General features: G+C 47.0%; 1 protein-coding gene across 1 annotated transcript in view; it reads left to right on the top strand.

Moving 5' to 3' along the window:
* Positions 1-21,798, top strand: part of LOC138566778 (cytochrome P450 2G1-like) — a 687,553-nt gene that overhangs the window by 527,595 nt on the left and 138,160 nt on the right. The window contains exon 7 of the mRNA XM_069644429.1: positions 12,752-12,939. Within this exon, the coding sequence (XP_069500530.1) occupies positions 12,752-12,939 (188 nt within the window). The remainder of the gene's footprint in view (positions 1-12,751; positions 12,940-21,798) is intronic.

Here is a 21,798-nt window from a genome sequence, read left to right as displayed (position 1 = left end):
AAGGGTTTAAAACACCTGTATCAGTACCCAACGAAACGGGAGGCCTGGCGGAACAAAGTACCTTAAAAGTGAAAGAGGCTCCTGCAGTGGCGGTATTCCTTGCAGTTCCTGCAGTTTGGGAGATCCAGCAGAGGAAGAGAGGCTCTCGTCATGGAGGAATGTTCGAGTTACTGCACTGCCCAGCGATGAAACCAGCCGTGGTGATGCCAAGCTGAACAAAAGGTACGCTCTATTAAATCGCAGTCGTGGTGGATGGGTGCCTGGCTATCCGGTCTCCTAGTGCTCGGCACTGGCGATTCGGCCAAGGCAGGTCCTGGAAGGCGGTTAGTGAACTGGTTGGCCCCACCAGCTCAAGGGAAGAAGACTTTTGCAGGTGAAGATCTTCTCAAGTCGTTGGAGAAAAGTGATGAGGATCTGCAGCAGGGCTTCACCAGTGGTTCAGTCATTGCAGATATCTTCAGATTCTCTCCTCTTTGGGTTTTTTAGTTCCAGTGGTGACGTGTTGTCCTCCAGTCCTCAGATCCCTGCTTTTATGCAGAAAAACCCCCATTCATACAGCCTAGCTGTCACTCACACAGTGGGGTGGATATCCTGGCGGGATAACCTCCCAGCCTATCAAGCTGAGAAGCTGCCTGGTGGCGAAGACCTTCCAGAGTTGGACATTCTCTTTGCCCCCTACTGAAGTCTGCCCTATTGGGTCCACCTTCTGCCAGTAAAGTCTACCGCTCAGGATTGTCCAAAGGGTCCAGATCTCCAATAAGATCCAGGCCTTCTACGAGACCTGAATCCTCAGTCTCTATTTCAACCACACAGGGTTGTACCTCACTCTCAGCCTCAGCTGGAGGAGGAATCACAGGTGTGATTTTGGACAGTCTAGGAGATTTCCTGGTTGGAAGCACAGGAGTGGTTTCTGCTGGTTTCTTCTTAGAAGTCTTGGGTTTCCCCTTTGCTTCTGGTTGTTTAGAAATTGCAGTTAGTAACTCCAGTGGAGTAGGAGTGATTTATTTTTCTATCATCTCCTCAGGAGAGCCTCTCAATGTCCTCTCCGTTGCAGGTCTGGTGAGCTCCTGTAATCTTTTACTAGGAGGTCTGGGAGAACTTGACACCACTCCAAGATCTTTGAGATCATTCCCCAACAGCACCCTTCCAGGTACTTCAGATTGTACACTAACAGGTATCCTGACAGTCATTTCACTGCACTGAATGAGAGCTGGTAACTGGGGAAGTATCTGTACAGGCCCTCCAGCTAACTTGGTGAAGCATTTGGGTGCCTTAGCAACATCCTCCACCGTGAACAAAGATTCATCCACCACAGTTATGCTGGCTCCATTGTCTCTAATGGCAGGGGTCTCCTGACCATTCACTAGGACACTGTCTTTATAATACCCTTTAGTATTATTTGGATAGAATTATACACATCTAAATTATGTTGTTCCCACAACACCAAGGATACTAAAGATACACTAGCTGAGACTCTGATGGGGTCTTCAGATAGTAGTTGAATGTTTCCACTGGCCATTTGTACTTCCTACTCTGGAACGAAGGCTAAGGACACAGTGTGGACCCCTGACAGTTTACCCTCAATCTGGGATCCCCTTTCACATGGTCAGTTGAACCACAAACATACCATTTTACAAATGTCTTTATGAATGGTGGCTTGTTCTGACATCCTTCTGGTCTGGGACCAGAAGGTACACTAGCCTGATTCGGTTTTACTTATGGCTTACCCTTAGAGTTTTGTTTGTGGCCCTCTTTGGAATTGGAATTATTTGAATTCTCTTTGTTGTCTTTCTTAGGCTGCTTTCCCTCATCCTTTTTCTGAGTGACCCCTGAATCCACGTGAGTAGCCCTGTTGGCAACCCACAAGTCAGCAGCCTTAGCTCGTTTCTTGGAATCTATTTCCTTTGAATCAGCCAAGTCCTGTCTGAGCTCAGGAGAGCAGGCATAAGAGATAGACTCCAACATGACAAGATGTTTCATTCCTTCATAAGTGTTAACTCTGTAACCCTTAATCCATCCCTCTAAGTTTTTTAAACATTCATTCACCCAAGTAGCCCAAGGGGTACTATCATGATTTTGAGGGTCCTAAACCTCTAAAGGTACTGGGAAAGGGTCTTCCCAAATCTAGCAATTAAAGCTAGCTTTACACATTCATAATCCAAATGTATCCACCACCCCCAACTCCATTACCACATCAGATGCAACAGGGGGGAGCCTAGAGAATAGCCAGGGGATCAACGGATTCCCTGTGATTTCCTAGAGCCCATGATTGTACTCAAACATAGCTAACCAATCTAACACATCCAACCTAGGTTCATACATACCCACAATTTCTTTAGGCATCTGGGTTCTCTTTGGACTGGAGCATCTAGAGGATTCGGGGAGAGAAGCATTTTCCAAAGCCAATTTCTTCATCTCTAGCTCATGATTGAGCTCCATTTCTTTGAGCCTTAGTTCTTGATGTTGATTGAGCTCCATTTCTTTGAGCCTTAGTTCTTGATGTTTCTGTTCAGTTTGGGCACTAATTCTTTTGAATTCAAGTCCCTGCCTCATTATTTCTAGTGAGATAAATTCAGGACTTAATGTGGGACCTGACATAGGTCCAGTAGACAAGGCTTGAGGCCTTTGAGCAGGCAGTGGGCCAGCGGGGGTTACATTGTCAGCCTCCTCTTCCTCATCTGCTTCAACAATAACATCTTCAACATTATCATCCTCAATATTTGCTACAGTTGCTGGAGGAGTAGGCACTATAGCCCCAATCTCCAGACTTTGTTTTTCTAACAATCTTTCAATCATTTCTGATTTCTTGCCTTTGACAGGAAGACCTTTCTGTTTAATCAGATCCCTTAAATAATCAGCAGTATTTGTAAGGAGGGTCTCCTGGCTATAGCTTTCCATCTTTGACTTTTTTTAAAATGAACTTTAAGTGATTGTTAAGCCTTGTGGTTAATTGAACCAAACTACTAGCAGCACTCTAAAATGTAAATCCAATACTTTTATCCTCACCGCTGTACACCAGTGTTAGGCAGAATCATATGCAGTTCCCTTTGGGAGCACTACAGAATATTAAGACTACAGGTATATACAATAAATCCCCATTGGTATCAGTCTGTACCACAAAGATATAGTTGATAGCTATGGCTGAGCAGTCAACTTATCTCAAGAGGGAGATGAGCATTATTCAGGGTTTACACAATAGGACTACAGTACTATGGACCAAGGAAACACTGACCAAAGCTTTGTATCAAAAAGAATATATATATTTATTTTGCATACTCCTAAATTCACATACAAATCACTATACTTAAAGTAAGTTAAAACAGTCTGGGAACATATACACACTCCCTTTTTAAAGTGTAGACAAGTTTGAGCAAGAGTTAAAACTGAGCAAAATGGCACAGTGTAAACTAAGCAAAAATGGCACCCTAACAATTTCTTCAGACAGAGGGAAAGGACAAGTCATACAGGGTTAGACTCCTAAACACACCAGCAACACTTCCCAATTAGATTGTGAACAAGTTGGGCAAGGCAGTACTTCAGGATAAGCAATACATTGGTGAAAACCAAACAAAATGGCACTTCAGCAATATCAGAAGGGGAAGGAAAGGTGGTTATAAGAGTTTAGATGCACCAACGCATTTCTTAGTGAGAAGCAATCTATAGAAGGCAGTTGTAACAGATTTAGCCAGAGTCAAAAGGCCTGTGTCAGAGTCAATGGTACAAAGCAATGTGCCCAGGATCAAACTGTTCTAGTAGCTGCAGTCAAGTCTTTGTTTAACGAGTTGAAAAGGTGGTTGCAGAAGGTAAAAGATAATGTTAGATGAAAGGTAAGTAAAGGATTTAAAACACCTTTAGCAGTACCCAACGAAACGGGAGGACTGGTGGAACAATGTACCTTAAAAGTGGAAGAGGCTCCTGCGGTAGCGGTAGTTCCTGGCAGTTCCTGCAGTTCGGGAGATCTAGTCGAAGCAAGAGAGGCACTCGTCATGGAGGAATATTCGAGTTACTGCACTGCCCAGGGAGGAAACCAGCCATGGTGATGCCAAGCTGAATAAAAGGTATGCTTCTTTAAATTGCGGTTGTGGTGGACGGGTGCCTGGATATCCGGTCTCTTAGAGCTCGGCACTGGCGATTTGACCAAGGCAATTCCTGGAAGTCGATTGACAAACTGGTTGGCCCCACCAGCTTAAGGGAAGAAGGCTCTTGCAGGTGAAGATCTTCTCAAGTCATTGGAGAAAAGTGGTGAGGATCTGCAGCAGGGCTTCGCCAGTGGTTCAGTCGTTGCAGATGTCTTCAGCTTCTCTCATCTTCAGGTTTCTTAGTTCCAGTGGCGACGTCTTGTCCTCCAGTCCTCAGAGCCCTGCTTTTATGCAGAAAAACCCCCATTCATACAGCCTAGCTGTCACTCACACAGTGGGGTGGCTATCCCTGGTGGGATAACTCCCCAGCCTATCAGGGCAGAGTGTGTCTTGGGTTGCCTAGGTAAGCCTGTACAGGGTGCTCATTCCCCCTCCCACACCAGCTGTCTACCCCAGACTCAGTGGCACAGCGAGGAGGGCTTCTGTGCATTAGCCCGCCAAAAGGACGAACAAAGGATCCACGACCCGGGTTAGGATTTCAGAGAAAGACACGAGAAAGAAATATTAACAAAGATCTGGCAATAAAAACCTACCGGAGTAAAGTTAATAATAAAATAAAACAGCGGTTTTTTATAGGCTGTCAGTAAAAGTGGTAGCCTCAAACAATGGGAAAATCCCATTGGAAAATATTTGTGGTCGAATATTTATGGTAGTAACCACTGCCACCAGCCAGAAACTTTGGAGAGAGGGACCGGATGTACTGGTTTTGTTCGTATCTATTGACTAATAAAGTCAATGGGGACTTTACCTGCCCTGGGAGACAGTAGTCCATCCCAGGGTATGGAGTCTATGTTTGGGGGTCACTTTGACACCCCTGTGCCACTGAACTGAGGGTGCTGTGTAACACATATGTTAAAAAGATGATTCCTATGAGGGTGAGAAAAACCCCATAGACCTGAAGCACACAAGATATCCTAGAACACACACTAGCAATCTGTCTAAGAGTGGGAAAAAATAGTCTCACTCTTAGCAGGAGGATTAAACCCTTCAAATCCAGCAAAGCTGCTGGGGGACTCTATAGGTAAGGGAAATTAGCCTTTGAAGAGAATTCTCCCTAACACTCGTCCCTTTGAGTTCCCTTTAGTTGATTCGATGTGCAGTGGCTCCTTATCCTCCACCCACATAAAAAGCCCTCTGGCATACGATGAAACCGTGTATACCACCACTGCTCCTCCCTATTTTCCAGGAACCTCTTCCAGGTTTGGTCCTATTAAATGTGTTTCTTGTAGCAGAGCTACCTGGACACCATGTTGTTTCAAGAAATTCCATTCTTGGCTCACTTGGCCCTCTAGGCTAATCCCCGGACATTCCATGTCCCTTTATTAACTGCCATCCATTCCCCTCAGGGTATATCCTGGGTTCTGAGCCCTGATTGTTGCCTTGGGATGGTGTCCCCTGCCCTGACAATTCCCTCTCCCAGTGCTGCATGTTAAGGAGCTCTGTTCCATCAAGTGATCTGACTGCAAACTTCAACCAGAAATTCTGCCCTTTCTCCAGTCTTCATTGCATAGGTGTCACATTGGGCTATTCCTGGCGTCCTCGTGTGTCTTCCCTTTCATGCTGATCTTTTGGGCCTCTTCCTGTGGCATTCCTGGATTCCATCTATGACCACTCTTCTGATGCAGAAAGAAAACATTTGATTTCCCGTCTGCTAGTACCTTCAACTTTTCTGGGAAAAATATAATGTATTTCAGAATGCTATCACGAAGGTTTCTCTTCACTGTATCAAAAGACCACCTTTGTTTCTGTACCTCTTGAGTAAAATCAGGGAAAATGAGGATCCTTGCATTCACTTGTTGTATACAACCGACCTGTCTTGCCCCCTGTAGGATAACCTCCCGGTCTCAGAAATTCAGGAATTTAGCTACTATTGCCCGTGCAGTGAGTCTGGTGGCCTGGCACTCTGTGTGCTCACTCCACTGTAAACAACTTTGACAGGCCTCGTTGGCGTAAGACTTCCAGTGCAGGTTTCTCTACAAAATGTTCAGTGCAGTTGTCCTCCTCTCTTTCAGGAACTCTCACCAATCTATTACATCTCCGGGAACAGCCTTTCAGATTTTCCACTTTCTCTCCAAAAACTCTTGTCATGCCTGCCAAGCCCTAAGATGATTCCAGAAAGTGCCACTGTGTCCTCCAAATCGCTGACCCGCTGTTCTGCCTCCGACACTCTGTCGTTTATCTTCTTCAGGTCCTCTCACACCGATGATACATCTACTCCTACCTCCTGAAGCTTGGTCTCCAGTGCTGTCCTTGAGTCCTGTATTGTAGCCATAAGATTCTCCATAGTGAACGCTCGTGCTGCTTGCTCAGTGCCGGCGAGATCCTCCTGTTATTCCGCAGTCTGCTTTGATTCTGCCACCACGTAAGTCTCCATTTTCTGTTGCCCATTCACCATCACTTCTACTTATGGAGCTGCACCCCATACTGTTGAAGATTAGTCCTGTCCACTGTGCTGATGCTCTCACGCAAACTAATCCAGTGCCCTGGGATTCTCAGTATGATCTTTTGCTGGCCCAATCCTGTCTCCAGGGGCCTTAAGCAGCATGCTACCATCAATCAGAGTCTCCCCTCTTGGGATCCCCACTTGGTGAGGTGACACCACTGTCCAAATTGCTTGCCCAGTTCTTTCTCTGACGCTGACCCTCTCTGTTAATGGGTAATGCCAGATGGTGCCTCCCCTCTATATTGGTTGCTGCTTGCTTCCTCGACCCTCTGGCTCCTAATACAGGCCTAGCTGTCCGGGCTGCTTTTCTAATCAGATAATGCCAGTCATGCTCCCCACTGGCCTGGCACTTGTGGTGGATCTGTTTCTGCCATTTATGCTCCCCTCTGGCCTTGCACCTGTGGCATTTAGACCCTCTCTCCTCCCTGCTTCTGTCCTCCACAGTATGTGCACTATTCATTTAGACTTCACAGGCCCACAGTGGTATTTTCCCCATTCTCTCACCTGCTGTGGCTGTCCTTCCAGCTCACTGCTGTTGCTCACGGCAGTGCTTCCCTGCACTCTCCTGGGCAGACTGGATGCCGCTCTACCCGCTGTCCCCTGTATGTGGAGGCGTCCCTGTATTCTGCCTACAATCGGGGGTTCCTGGGCTGCAGGAGGCTTGCTTTGATATTAGGCGGCGTGCCTGATGCTGCAGCAGGTCTCCCTCTGCTACTCCACCAAGATGACCAACTGGCTGCCCTCGGAGAGACTACTTGGTGTCAGCTGCAAATACAACATATGCCCAGGTAAATATGCCCCCAATGTGAAAATCAAAAGCTGGCACCCACAAATATATCTTAAAGTGAAATATTCAAATATCATTCAATAGACCTACTGCGTAGAAGAAAGTGTGCAAGACAAAATAGCACTGGACTTCTAAAAAAGTAATGAACACCAGAAGAATAACCTGATAGAGGAAATATTACAATAAATATGCGGGCAAAGTATAAAAAGAGCTCACCTTGAGTAAACATGAGTAAAATCCAGGTATACAAATACTTGAGCAAGCTTGTCAACATAAAAAAACAACGGGTTGTGTCCAAAAGAAGTTACGCTGTCCACCCACATGTGTCCTTTAGTGGTGACCTGACAAGCAGCCACAATCAACGGAAATTACTGCACCAGTGTCTTGGATTGCAAACTCTCTTGCCACATCGTGGATAAATACTCATGATTTACTTGGCCTCTCATCATTTCCCCTCCTCACCCCCATGTCTGGCTTTCAAGAATACTCTGCTTTATAAAGCTAACTTGAAAAGTACACGTACCATAGTGTCAAGCAAATATATAAATCCTTACAGAACTGTTAGGCAAAAAGCGTACAACTATGGCATTATTTTCTTTATCTTGACTGTGAGACTGAAAATACCAGAATGCAATTCAGCAAAAGGCAAAAAAGGGGTCTCCGAGAGAGAATCTTTCAAGGACTGACTGTAGCAAGGTTTCAAAAAAAATAATGGGGATGTCATGTGGACTGACCCTGCTTAGTTGCAAAGCGAGGAAGGATCCAGCTCCCTTAGGCCATGCTTCTCTAGGTGGTCTTAAAAGGTAGGCTCATTTAGTAGGCAACATGCCCTTAGTGGTTGGACCCCTTCATCACTTTGAAGCTAAGCAGAGTTCGGCCAAGTTACTGCCAGGATAGGAAACCCACTGTTGCTGTAAAAATATACAAACATCATTTTATTATTGACTGGGAGACTACAAATACCAGAATGCAATTCAGCAAAAGGCAAAAATTGGCCTCAGTGCAAAACTTCAAGGACTGACAGTAACATGGTTTAAAAAATAATAATAATTTGGATGCCCATTTGGTCGCCCATCCATGCAGTAACCGGGACTGACCCTGTTCATCTTCAAAGCAAGGAAAGGGCTAGCCCATTGGTCTGGGTGGTCTTGTATCTATGGGTCATTTACAGGGAAACATGGCCTGAGAGGGCTGGCCCCTTGCTCACTGTGAACCTGCGCAGGTTCTTTCCTGGTTACTGCATGGATGGGAGACCTGGATGTCAATCGTGATACTGGCCACGGCCATTGATTTCCCCCCTTGACGTCACTACAGCTGTTTTCATATCTTTACAAAAAAAAGAAACTGTAACCACAGGTACTGAACTACACATACCCTGGGCTATCCGTAGGCCTTTACAGCTGCGAATATGAGAAAATGGCTGAAAGAAAATGTTTTCCTGCCTCCCCATGCCCTCACCAAGTGTCCCCCTCATCTGTGCCAACTCCCCAGATGGCCTCCTCACCTCCCTTCCCTCCCCCCACAACACTTGCTGTTTCTGTGACACAGTTTGCTTTGGAATGTCATAAATTTGAGGCTGTAGCCGAGGCTACAGAAAGCTTTGTGTTGCAAACTCAGTCCCTAGACCCCATCCAACTCCCAAATGTGACTCTGTGCCCTCTATCCCCCCCACCTCTCGTCTGATGGTGTTTGCATGTTTCTTTACCTACAAATAGCTTTTTTCCTGAGTTTTATTTTCCCATATCCTTGGCTATAGCCGCTGTTATCTCTTGCATTGAGAGAAAAACAAGGTGCTGGCCATTTCATTTCTAAAAACGCCCGGTTTGGGGAGATCCCCAAGCTATAGCTATCTATTATTGAGAAGGGGTCACCCTAATTCCAGCATATATTTAAAAAAGTACTGCACGAAGTAACCCCAAACCAAACATGGATCACAAGTCAACGCTTCGTGACCAAGTTGTTGATCTGGTCCAAATCCGTCCAGCAATTTACCTTGGTTGTCTATGGGAAAATTAAAGGGAAGTAGGCTGCACTTTTGAAAAAAAAAGTTTTGTTGACTTAATAACTTTTTTATCTTTCAACAAATCTTTCTGACACTTTTCAGTCTGGGGTGGGGGGGCTTACGGAATTTCCGTCAAATCTGTCAAATCTGTTACTCAAATCAAAAGTTATTAACAATAGAATTTTGAGGGGTTCCTATGAAAGTCTGACTCACCTTAACTATAGTAACTATGGTAACTATAGGTACACCGTGACTCATGTTCAGTACCTTTTTAGTGTTTCTAATGAATGCTTGTATCTACTCGAAACTCTCTCTTCATGTCTTACTTTTGATGTAGCTTACCTGAGTGTACATGTGTGGTTGAGCCTACAGTGCACCTATGTTACTTGCTGTTACCCCCATCTACATGACCTAAAGTCTAAATGTAAGTGTGTGTGTGTTTCTTGCTGGCTGCTAACTATCCCACAAAGAAGGGGGCTGGCAAACATGCTAATGTATCATGTACATTGTCTCTATCTGTTACAGCTTGCTTTATCAAATTAATGCTTACTCTATTTGCGTAAATTGCTACCCGTCTCTTGGGGTCTACTCTTCTTGCATGTGTGTGGCTCTGTGATATGTTGATTGTAAGCAAACATTTACTGGCTAAATGTGTCCGGTACTGTTCTCCAAATGTACACTCACAGTGCATACGCATGTGTCTTGCTGTGTACTGTTTACCTCTCAGGGAAGGGATATGGTGGGAATTACAGTTTGATCTGCACGAGGTCTGGGCCTTTGGCCTTTGTGTAAGTTCAGTCTTGTGTTTTATAGGTTTTCTTAACTTATATTTCCTCTCACGCGTGGGATGTATGACATTCACCCCAACAAGATAATAATGTACTAATAAATGATCAAATGACCAAGATGAAATTCATGGTGTAGTGTGCAGAATATCATAGACCAGTGATAATATTTCTAGGTATTGCTGCAGCAGGGAATATTTTGATAAAAGGTAAATGTTGCCTTACTTCCCAGGATTAATGTACAGATTAGGATGGTTTCTTAATCATCAACATTTTATGCATTGCTTCTGCTCACAGAGAACAGGCATATTCATGAGAATATGCACCTTTCAAAAAGGAATCCTCTGCTAGCACCATATTTGACAAACAAGTACACTGTTCATACTTTGTCTCAATCACTCATCTCAAATAACTAATTAAAAACACAATAATCTCGTAATTCTAGGTTTTCTTAGAAATGTTGTTTATTGATTTATAACAGGATTTTATTGAATGCAAATGTCAAAAAAATCAACTAGTCTCCAAGTTTGTGCTGTCAGAATGTCCAACTAGACCCCAAACGCCTACGTATTGTACAACAAATGAAGAACTGTGCCTGTTCTGGGCTATTTGCCACTATTCACTAAATCCCAATTGCAAAAACTGTCATTATCTTTTCAATTTTTCAATGGGCCTCATTACGACCCTGGCGCTAAGGGGTTAACGGCGCCGTAAAAGGCTGCAGCGCCGTTAACCTCTTAGCGCCTAATTACGAGGTCCCTTTGCGGATCCCGACCTCAACGGCTTGTCTGGACCAACCGTTAATGAAGGGACCCGCAAAGGGACCTTGAAGGTAATGACGGTACCGCAATTTGCGCTACCGTAATTACCGCCTTTCCCATTCCCATTGAGCCCTATGGTGAAATAATGGGAATGGGGAAGGGTCAATGGTGCATGGGGAATTACCGCCCCGCCAACCTTGGAATGGGGTGGTAATTCCCCATTGCACCATGGCGGACTCGTTACAATACCAGCAGCAACCATGGTGCTAATAGCGCCATTGTTTACCGCCGGTGTTGTAATGAGGGCCAATGACTGATACTGTATCTTTAACCACAATCGCTCAACACCAAAAACCATCTGCAATTGCAGAACACTTTCAAGTGAAAAATGTTACTCTGTATAACCTGATATAGCTGGAATATCCACTGTGACTGGAAGCATTTAGACCTACCCATGTATTAAACATTTAAGAGCTCACTTTATATAAATACATAATTTGATGATGGAGACCTGGTACGTTTGCACTCAGGCGTAACCAGGACCCTGCCGCCAAATGTTCACTATTTGCACGGCATTTTTGCACTTCAACGTGGCAGGCAGCATTTACTTGTAACTGTGAAGTGTCCTTACCATGCATTAATCTGGAGCATAAAATATCGCTACAGATCAGCCAGATGAAAAAAGTGGATGGGAAATACGGTATGTACTCGCTGATCCCTCTAATACGCTTTTATAATCTAAAGGTCACACCAAAAATCACATCGCCATTAGCGCTATTAGCGCCATGGTTGCTGCCGGTATTTTACCGTGTCCGCCTTGGTGGATGACGGAATTACTGCCCTACTCCAAGGTGAGCGGGGGCGGGAATTCCCCATTCACCAAGGCCCTTCCCCATTCCCATTTTTGCCCCCATAGGGCATAATGGGAATGGGGAAGGCGCTAATTACGGTACCGCAAATTGCAGTACCGTAATTAGCACCAAGGTCCCTTTGCGGCACCCTACTTTAACGGCTGGTAAAACCAGCCGTTAAAGTCGGGTCCCGCAAAGGGAACTCGTAGTAAGGCGGTAAGGGTTAACAGTCACCGGTAGCATTACCGGTGACCGTTAACCCTTACTGCCTTCCGTGTAATGAGGCCCAATGTCTTTGATTTTGATTTTTATGAGCGGTTTTAAGTAATTTGACTGTGATATTGTTGTGTTTCTTCCTTTCTTTTGTAAACGTATGCAAACCATACAAAAAAAAAAAATAAACAAACATGGTAATCAGCATGTGTAGAATGGATCCAGAGGGGGTCCAGCTGCTTGATGCTGGTGCATTAAGCTGGTGACCCAATAGTGATCTCAGCATTTGCATCGGCATGAAAATCCATGTCGGCGGAAATGCTGGAACATTTGTATGTTTGAGAGGAAGGTAGGCGGCAGAAATACAAGTTGCAGTCCTCTCCTCCTCTCAACCATACAAATGATTGAAAATGAGCTGTGGCGTCTATGCAAGTCATAAAAGGCTTACACACGTTTTTTAGACCTTCCATTTACGTTATGGCGCATTGGAACATGAACACCTTAGTAGCACTTCAATGGTCCTGTCTTTACAGTTGTTCCATTATCACTATTTGTTTTTCTCTTCAATTCATGAATCAGTGCTCTGTGGAGCAACAGTGTGAATATCATGACATTACTGCATAGGCATTCTAAAATGGAACTGAGATGTTACGTAACTGCACTTTTACACTGCATCAGTTTACCACCATATTACTTTGACAGTGTTAATTATGAATGTATTTCAAAGCTTATGAGGCATTTCAGTATACATTGTGATGGTTTTTTGACAGAGAAGGTCCAAAAGGAGATTGACAACGTGGTCGGTGAAAGAAGTAGCCCTACCTTTGAAGACAGACTCACGATGCCTTACACAAATGCGGTGGTGCACGAGATTCAGAGATTCAGTGATGTTGCTCCTTTGGGTGGTCCTCACTCCGTGACACGTGACATCCCATTCAGGGAGTTTATCATTACTAAGGTATACGCATTTCTATTTAATTACGTCTAGAATCTGTGCAACATTCCCTACACCAACCTTGGTTAGGAAAATAGCATAAATGTGTGTTTAAGATTTGTAAATTGTAAATTGTAAATCTTACTGATTGGGAACTATGCCAGAGAACGGGATATTTGGCCATGCCCATTCTCATTTGAAGGGCTCCCACAAAGTGGTCAAATTCAGACCCCTACGGTTTGAGATTAAGTTGGTGAGGGTAATTCTAGAGTGACACACCACCAAAGCTAGACCTCATTGATGATGCCCAACAGACAGAAACACGATTCTGGGATAGCTATTGGTATTATTGTTCAGCAGAGCATTACCTTGCAATTTGGTGGGGCACTGGCACTGCTAATGGGACCAAACTGATATGCTTATGGCTATTTCCGATCTGTAAAAGGTCCAAGGAGTAAAAAAAATGGTTGTAGACCTTCCTGGTTGATAGGTTCTTAAAAATGATTCCTTCAAAATGTTTCCTTAAAAATGATTTCTCAAAAATGAACTCTTAAAAAAGCTCATTTAATGTCAATACTGTGGGCACAACTGTCATTGATCAATGCCAATACACGGCCACAAACATAGGTAATGCACAGTTGGGATGTATTGAATGGGCCACTACGTTTGTGTGTGGCCCATGCTAAAAATATACAGTATATGTCCAGACTGCATACAACAGAAGAAGCTGATATAATTTTCCCGACAGGTGTAGGAAATAGACGTACCTACACTGTAGTGCATTTATCACAATAATGCCCTCACCATGCCTACACTGTGGATATTTGCAACAAATTCTCTTATGATAGGAGTTGCATAAGATAGGAGAAACAGGCATACACACATGTTCTCACAGAGCAGACCATATAATACATTCATCACCCGGGTGCCATGAAGAGATACATACAATTTACAATTACACTTCACACGAAATAGTTTTCATTTTTTTTTTGGAAGCCATACTTGCCTTAGCAATGGGAGTTTCTGTATCATCTCCCATAAACAACGCCCACAAACATCATGGTGTTACGGCCGTGGGTAGGCAGCAATAAATACTCAGATGCGGGGAGTATCTTAACACGTCCTTTCTTTATTTAACCTTGTATATCTCTGCCCTACCCCCACCCCTGCCCGTCACTTCCCGTTCCCCGTCACTTCCTTTTCCAACTCCCAACACCCGCCTCCCTTTGTGCCCCCCATGTCCACAGAACTGTCAACATGACATCTCCCTCCTTTTTAAACAAAAACCAGACCTCCACAACAGGTGTCCGTCCAGCGAATTACGTTAGCCCATTTCCTCAATCCACCGACGTAACCAACAGGGGTTTCTCCTGGAAAAGGGATGTGTGCTTATGAGTCTGAGAATGCTTGACCGCAACGATGTTGCCCACTTCAATGTGGGGCTGTCTTGCCCCTCGGCGGGTGTCAGCATACTCCTTCATGCAGGCCTTTGTGGCTCCATCTCGTTCCTGCATCTCCTGGTCCTCTTCAGGGGTCCTTTGCCCAGTGGAGCTTGTGGGAGGCGGGTTTGTATGTATCTCCCAAACATTACCTCCGCAGGTGTCCTCCCAGTGGTACTGTGTGGGGTGCCCCTGTAATCTTGCATCAGTTGATTTAGTACTTGCTCGAAGAGTTGTCCAGTGAGCTTAGCAATTTGGAGAGCCCGCTTCAGTTTGGCCATGAAACTCTCGATCATGCCATTCGCTTGCGGCCATAGAGAGGTTATCTTGCGATGGTGAAACCCCATGTAGTTCGCAAACTGGATGAACTGATGCCTGCTGGAGGGTGGTCCATTGTCAGTCTTCAATACCTTGGGAATGCCATGTGCAGAGAATATGTGATCAAGGGCAGGGATGACATGGTGAGCTGCTGTCGATGATATCATTTTGACTTCCGGGTATCGTGAATACTCGTCCATCACTGCCAGGACATATGTTGCCCCTTCAATGGGCCCAAAGAAATCGGCTGCCACAGCTTCCCAGATCCCTTGAGGCAGTTCAGACATGTTCAACGGCTCTGGGTGCTGATTGAGGGTAATGAGGCTACACATGGGACAACTGGCCAGGGCGTCCTTTACCATTGCGTACATGTTGGGGAACCAGGTTTTCTGCCGAAGCATGCGTTTGGTGGAAACCATTCCCTGTGGTTTTCATGGGCTAGCTCGATGATTCTGGCTCGTAAGGATCGTGGAATCACCAACTTGCAGTCCTTCAAGAGGATGTGATCATCAGACAGTGCTAGCTCCTCTTTCACCTGGATGAGCCTGTCCGCCTCCTTCTGTACGAGAGCTCTGGCTGCTCATACTCTGTCCTTAGCCCTCCTCCACATGCCAGAGATGAGACCCTTACAGACTATCTGACAGGCCGAGTCATTCTCCGTCTCTCGTGCTATGATCTCCATGCCGATTCCCTCTGGAGTGGTTTGTTGTATCTGAGATATCGATCTGCTACTGAGGGTTCTGGTGCACACACACCACCGTGGTCGTCTCGACAGGAAGTCCGCTGGGTTGTCTCCTTTTCCGGCGCAATTAACGATTTCAAAGTCATAGTCATGCAACCTTTTGCCCCCATCGGGCGATACGGGGTGACATTTTTGCCTGTGGATTGCCATATAGGACCAGAAGAGCCTGGTAATTGGTGAAAATCTTGAATGGCTTCCAATCCAGGAACAGGTAAAAATGCTTATACGCCCACACCACTGCGAGCCCCTCCTTCTCAGCCTGTGAGTATGCCTGTTCAGTGACTGAGAGGCTCAGGCTAGCATAGGCAACAATGTACTTCTGCGAGGGGTCTGTGGAATCCATCTGGGCCAGTATGGCCCCCAGACCCACAGGGCTTGCGTACACCATCAATTCAGTTTGTCAACCGGGGTCATAGTAAGCCATATTTTCTGCCTTGGATACTCTTTCTCTGATGGACACGAAGGCCTTCTGGCAGTCTTCCATCCATTTGAAGGAGGCATCCTGGTGAGTCAGCAGTTGTAGCGGTTCGGTCACCAAGGCAAAATCCTTAATGTACCGCATGCAGTAACTGGCGAGCCCTAGAAAAGAGCGCAGTTCCAACACGTTGGCCGGGGGCGAAGATTCATTTAGTGCGTCCACTTTTTCCAGGTCCGGCGTCATGCCTGTTTTGGAGAAAATGTGTCAGAAAAATCTCAGCGTGCTCTTCCGGAACTCGCACTTGTCACGGTTGAGTGTGAGGTTGGCGGCTTCCAGAGCCTTGCACACCTTCATCAATGCCTCATCATGTTTGTTGATGTCTGTGCCGAATATCAAGATATCGTCATTGTAGTTGAGGCAGTTCTGTATGTGTTTGATAATGTTGTGTACACCAGCCTGACAGATCTCCGTGACCGAGCACACCCCAAAACATAGCCTTTTGTAGCTAAATAAACCCAGATGGGTGACAAATGCGGTGATGTTCTGGCTCTCAGGCTCAGTACAAGCTGATGGTACCCCTTCTGCAGGTCTAACTTGGAGAACGCCTTGGCTCCATTCAGTAGGTGAATCATGTCTGTGATGCGGGGAGCCAGGTGTCGCTCCCGCAAGATGGCTTGATTTGGGTGCTGCATGTCCATGCAGAGCCTGGGGGTGTCCGACCCCTCTTAGGAACAGGCATTATGGGGGATACCAGCTGGTGGGGCCTGTTGCGGGCTCAATGATGTCCTGCTCGAGGAGTTTGTTCAGCTCGTCCTCAACCTTCCTTTGGATATTGACCGGGATCCCTCTATAGTGTTGCGCTATCAGGCGTATGGACTTGTCTATGTGCAGCTTGATCAGCCTTTTTTTTAGCTTGCAGATGCCCCTGCATATCCGGGGATATAAATTGTTGACCATCTCCTCTGGGTCGATGCATTTGTGGACCATGATGTTATACAGGATGTGGATAAGGCCCATGTCAGCAGCTGCTTTAAATCTGAGGACATATCCACTATCGGTTTCCGTGGCCAGGACATGAATGGGAATCTTCTTCTTGTGCCCTTTTTATCGGCACAGACCCTCAAATTGACCTATGCACTTGAGAGGTGCTTTGGCGCCATACGCATATATGTCCACTGTGGCAGGGCTCAACTTCGGTCTTTGGGGTAGCTCTTTAAAGATGTTCTTGCTGACTACATTGACGGTAGATCCAGTGTCAGTCAAGAATTTGGTGGGCTGCTCATTCAGCTTGATGATCAAAGTGGGGCTGTGAGCGGTGGCAGTGGGGTTTCCGAGGGTGTAAACATATGCTGTCTTTCTTTGGTCACTCCCTGATGAGCTGGGGTCCAAGTCTGACTGAGATTGTTCCACCAAATAACACATATGGCGCAGAGATCTGCTTTCTGGTTTGGCGCGCATGACATACCTCTGTCTCTATCTCCTTTCTCTCCGAGGTCTGTCTTCCCCAGAGTCTTGTTCCCTAGTTTCGGGGAGTGCTTGATCAGCGCTGCATGGGGACTTCTACTGGGGTGTGGGCCAGAGGGCACACTACTTCTCGCTTTGGGCCACGGTGGCAGGTCTCTGGATCGATTTCTTCCTTTTTCGTGGAACAGTTTGCAGACCGGCTTGAAGTGTCCTTCTTCGCCACGTGACACGCAGCACTGGCCAATGGTGGGGCATGTGCATATCGTGGGGGTACTCAAATCCACACCTGTAGCAGAAGAGTTTGTCAGCCTTTTTCTCTAGCTGGAGTCAGTGAATGCTTTCGATCGGTGTGGCATTGCCAAAGCTCTCCACCTGTGAATCAATGGCCTTTTGTAGCAGTTTCCTCCTGATCTGGGATCGCAGGGCCTCGGTATTTGATTGAGTAGTTGGCAAAGTCACAGTGTTTTAACTTGATGCGCAGGTGCATTACATAAGCATCCATCGTCTTACCCTTGATCTGCTTGGTGCTGTGGAAGAGATGCCTCTCATAATCAACATTGGTGTGGGGGGTGAAGTAGGCCGCCAGGGCATCCTTCAAGTTCTGGATGGTGCCAATGGAGTCCGGGGGCATCTTATCTATGGTGTCTCGGGTGGCGGAGCCCGCAGCCAGCTTTAAAAGGCATATTTGTCTTGCATCTGCGATGGGCCCTGTGGCCCCCATGTATAGATTGAAATCTTGTATCCACTTGGTCCACCTGGGTCCCATATTGCTGGTGTCAGTGACGTCAAAAGTGCCTGACGTCAAAAGTGCCTGGCATCTGGGCCGCCAAGGTGTCCAGTAATTGATATGGTGTCTGATCCAGTGCCTGTTGATCTGGTGCTGGTGGTCCATTGTCTTGGGGTTGTGCCCCTTGGTTGACGTCTTGGTCAGACATGGTTGGCGCTGTTACTCTCGTGAGAGGATTGCCTTGCGGTGCTATTGTCTGCACCCTGTGGTGGGACTAACTGTCCTTGGTCTGTGATCTTGGTGGGCTCACCTCGAGCACTGATGGCCGCCTTCTGTAGGCATGAGCACCATCAGTGGGATGTGGGGCCTTTTGTGGCAAGTCCTGAGCTCCTAAACTCTTATTGGTGAGGTGTAGGGCCTTCTGTGCCCCTAGGCTCTTCTCCCCCATTGGGGCCTTCCTCCAGCACGATGGCCACCTCCTAGAGGCACGAGCACCATCTGCTGATTGGGGACATGGGCGGTGCCTGCTCCTGGGCTTACCGTGTGAATTGCTGGTCTATGATCCACCAGGCGTAGTGAGAGTGAGTCACCGCCATGGGTCGGGATCATCTGCAGCCCTACGGTGCATGTCCGGCTACTCCCCTGTGGTCTCCTGAGCTGCTGTCCCTGCCGAGCGAGCCGCCTGCACTGTGCAGGAGGAGGCCAGTTCAGCCCCTCCCACCTTCTGCGGCTTCACACGAGTCCTGCTGTGTCCCTGCTACAGAAACGCAGTGCCTCACCTCTGGGCGTGCGCAGGAACAATGACAGCATCTCCCCAGCTGACAGCCTCCAGGCTGCTCGCCTCGTCGCCAGTGTTACGGCCACGGGTAGGACTGGAATGCTGGTGGTGCAGCAATAAATACTCATACACGGGGAGTATCTTAACACGTCCTTTCTTTATTTAAGCTTGTATATCTCTGCTCTGCCCCCCGCCCGTCACTTCCCGTTCCCTGTCACTTCATTTTCCAACTCCCAACACCCACCTCCTTTTGTCCCGCCCCCCCATGTCCACAAAACTGTCAACATGACACATGCGGTGTGCATATGTTTTGAGTAAACCTTGGTTTTCCCAGATTGGAAACTTTGCGTGTCCAATATGGCTGCCCTGTTCTCAGGCAAACTTTGCATATCTGCAACTTGATGCCGTGACAACAAACAAAACAAGAAGTGCCGGCGGACACACATGGCAGTCTGCTGCTGCACCATTCAGTGGAGACACGGGCTAAGACTGTGGAAATAGGTAAGCATATATACTCAATGGATAAACACATTGGCTCCAGTCTCAGTACAACCAGGCACAACCAAAATGCATCATACATTTATTCACAGATGAGCCGATGTATGGAAAAAGGTGCAGGAAGTAATTCTCCAGGGCTACAGCCGTTCTGTGAACATTTTTACATTCTGCAAACCCGCGCAGCACTGATAACCCACTACACGAATTCTAGAGGTAAGACAACTCTTCGAGCACAACAATTGTTTACTACTGTGAACATGTCACAACAGTATATTGATTTCGTTCTCCTCGTTTCTCTGACCCATAGGTCAGATGAAATCTTCCCAGTGATAGAATTATTACACCTCTTTGATTCCCACTAAGAGGATTTTCCACTAGTGTGCAACAAGGTAAGACACATTTTTTATCATTCTCCTGTTCTTAGCCATACGAGTCAGTGGACCATGTATGTCTAGAGTCTATGGGTGTCATTACGAGGTTGGAGGTAAGTAACAGTCCTTACCGGCATGGAGCAAATACCGTGGCTCTCATTTCGAGATTGGAGGCAGCCATGGCGCTATTTGCGCCATGGCTGCCTCCAATACCGGGTCCGGCACCGTTCCGGTTGAATGGGGATTTACCGGGTTATTCTGACCCTGGAGGACTAAGTATGTCCCCATTCAAACAACCAATCCCCATTCCCATTTTAGCCCCCACGCCCTGGTCCCTTAGCGGGACCCGTAAAGGACGTGTTGTCAGACCACACATCCTTTACGGTTCCTGGAATTGGGTGGTAAGGGATTACCGGCACCAGTCTCCTTACCGGTGCCCGGTATCCCTTACAGCCCAACTCATAATGACCCCTCGTGTCCGTGTATTAAAGAGCCCGCTAAAAGAGGGCTATTACGAGTTTCGGGGTGCACAAGCTTAGCGGTATGCCGGTAACGACAATACTGGCATGCCGCTAAATTAAAAAAAATGGCCCTTAGCGGCATCATGGAAAGCGCAGATAGCACAATCACCGATGTCCTCCTCTTAATAACGTGACCAGCATCAATGGATACGGCATTAGCGGGCACCGCTATTAGCGGTAAACGCTAATAGCGGTGACCGCTAATAGCAGTGCCCGTAAATAAGCGGAACAGGAAGTAGCGTCATCGCACAGGAACGGGAAAGAGCACGGCGGCCATCTTGAAAAACACAATCCATTGCCATCCTCACCACACAGGACCTGGAGCCTATTTCTGACTTCAGATACCAATCTTCATAACCAACATCATGCTCAAGGCTGTAAAAAAAGGCGCATCCGTCAGCGCAAAGAGCACTTCAATGAGGACGAACTGACTATGCTGGCAGAGACACTGGCAGACAATGCAGAGGTTGTTTTTGCTAACAGCCTCAAGAGAGAGCACAGATAAAGAAGAAATAGATCTGGCAACTTGTTGCCCAACAAGTCAGTGCCGTAGGCAACAGCCCCCGCACAATCAAGGATGTTTGCAAGCGATGGGACCACAACAAAAATGCATGTCACGTAGCATACACCAGATCTAACATGAGTGACCCTGACGGATGCCTGCATGCTCCACCCATATAGCAAGCAACGTGATCATCAAAACTCCACTGCCTAATCCCCTCTAATGTGTAGAAGAGCAATAATACTAATGTATGCATGATGCTTGTCAAACCATCACTTATGCCGTCCCTCTCTTGGTCACCCACAGGCTCAGATCCTGACAGCGAGGCCCGGGACACACCCCCACAGGTAACAACTTCCCGGAAGAGGGCCAGGGAAGAAGGCAACAGGCCTTCCACATCGAAAGGCCCAGCCAAGCCACGACAGACACTTAAGGGGCAAACAGCACAGGGTGCCACGGCACTGGTGCCGCTAAGGCCCATTGCTAAAGTCCCCACAACACCTGTGTCACCTGCACAGGAGACTGTGGGCGATGGGGCACATTCAGCAGAGAACAGCTCTGTTGGGGAGGTGGCAGCTAAGGCACCTCAGACAGACGATGATGCGCAGGGCCAGGTGTGTGTTTTTGTCAAGGACGACTCCTCGGACCTTCCTGCAACACCCAGTCCCGCACCATCACCCAAGGTCACACCTGTATGCTCCTACCATGACAACACACCGGAACAGTCTGGAGGGGAGACCGTACAAGGGAGCATGGGTCCCACAGAGGAGCCACATGGATTTGGGGATGTTACACATGCACCCTCCACCTCCATTGGTGAACAGGCGGGGGTGCAGCAGATAGGACATGCAGTGCAGCGCCAGGAGGAGCTCACCGCCCTAGTGAGGCAGTTTGCTGCAGACGGTGCCTGGGCAAGGCAGGAAGGGCGCGGCAACACTGCATCCCTGAGGCAGGCCATTGAGGCAAGCACTACACAAATTTGCGAGGAGCTGTCTGCTCTTAGGCAGGACCTCTCCTGCATAGTGGATTCCTTGGAGGCTGAGCATCCGGCCTCCAGACTGGAGCAAGCGGCCACCCCTTCTTCATCTAGCTCCACCCAAACCAG

Source organism: Ambystoma mexicanum, chromosome 2p, assembly GCF_040938575.1.
Source record: "Ambystoma mexicanum isolate Mex_15411 chromosome 2p, UKY_AmexF1_1, whole genome shotgun sequence".
In the NCBI taxonomy this organism is placed as follows: domain Eukaryota; kingdom Metazoa; phylum Chordata; class Amphibia; order Caudata; family Ambystomatidae; genus Ambystoma; species Ambystoma mexicanum.
The sequence above is the reverse complement of the archived record's forward strand: the minus strand, read 5'-3'. Positions and strand labels throughout refer to the sequence as shown.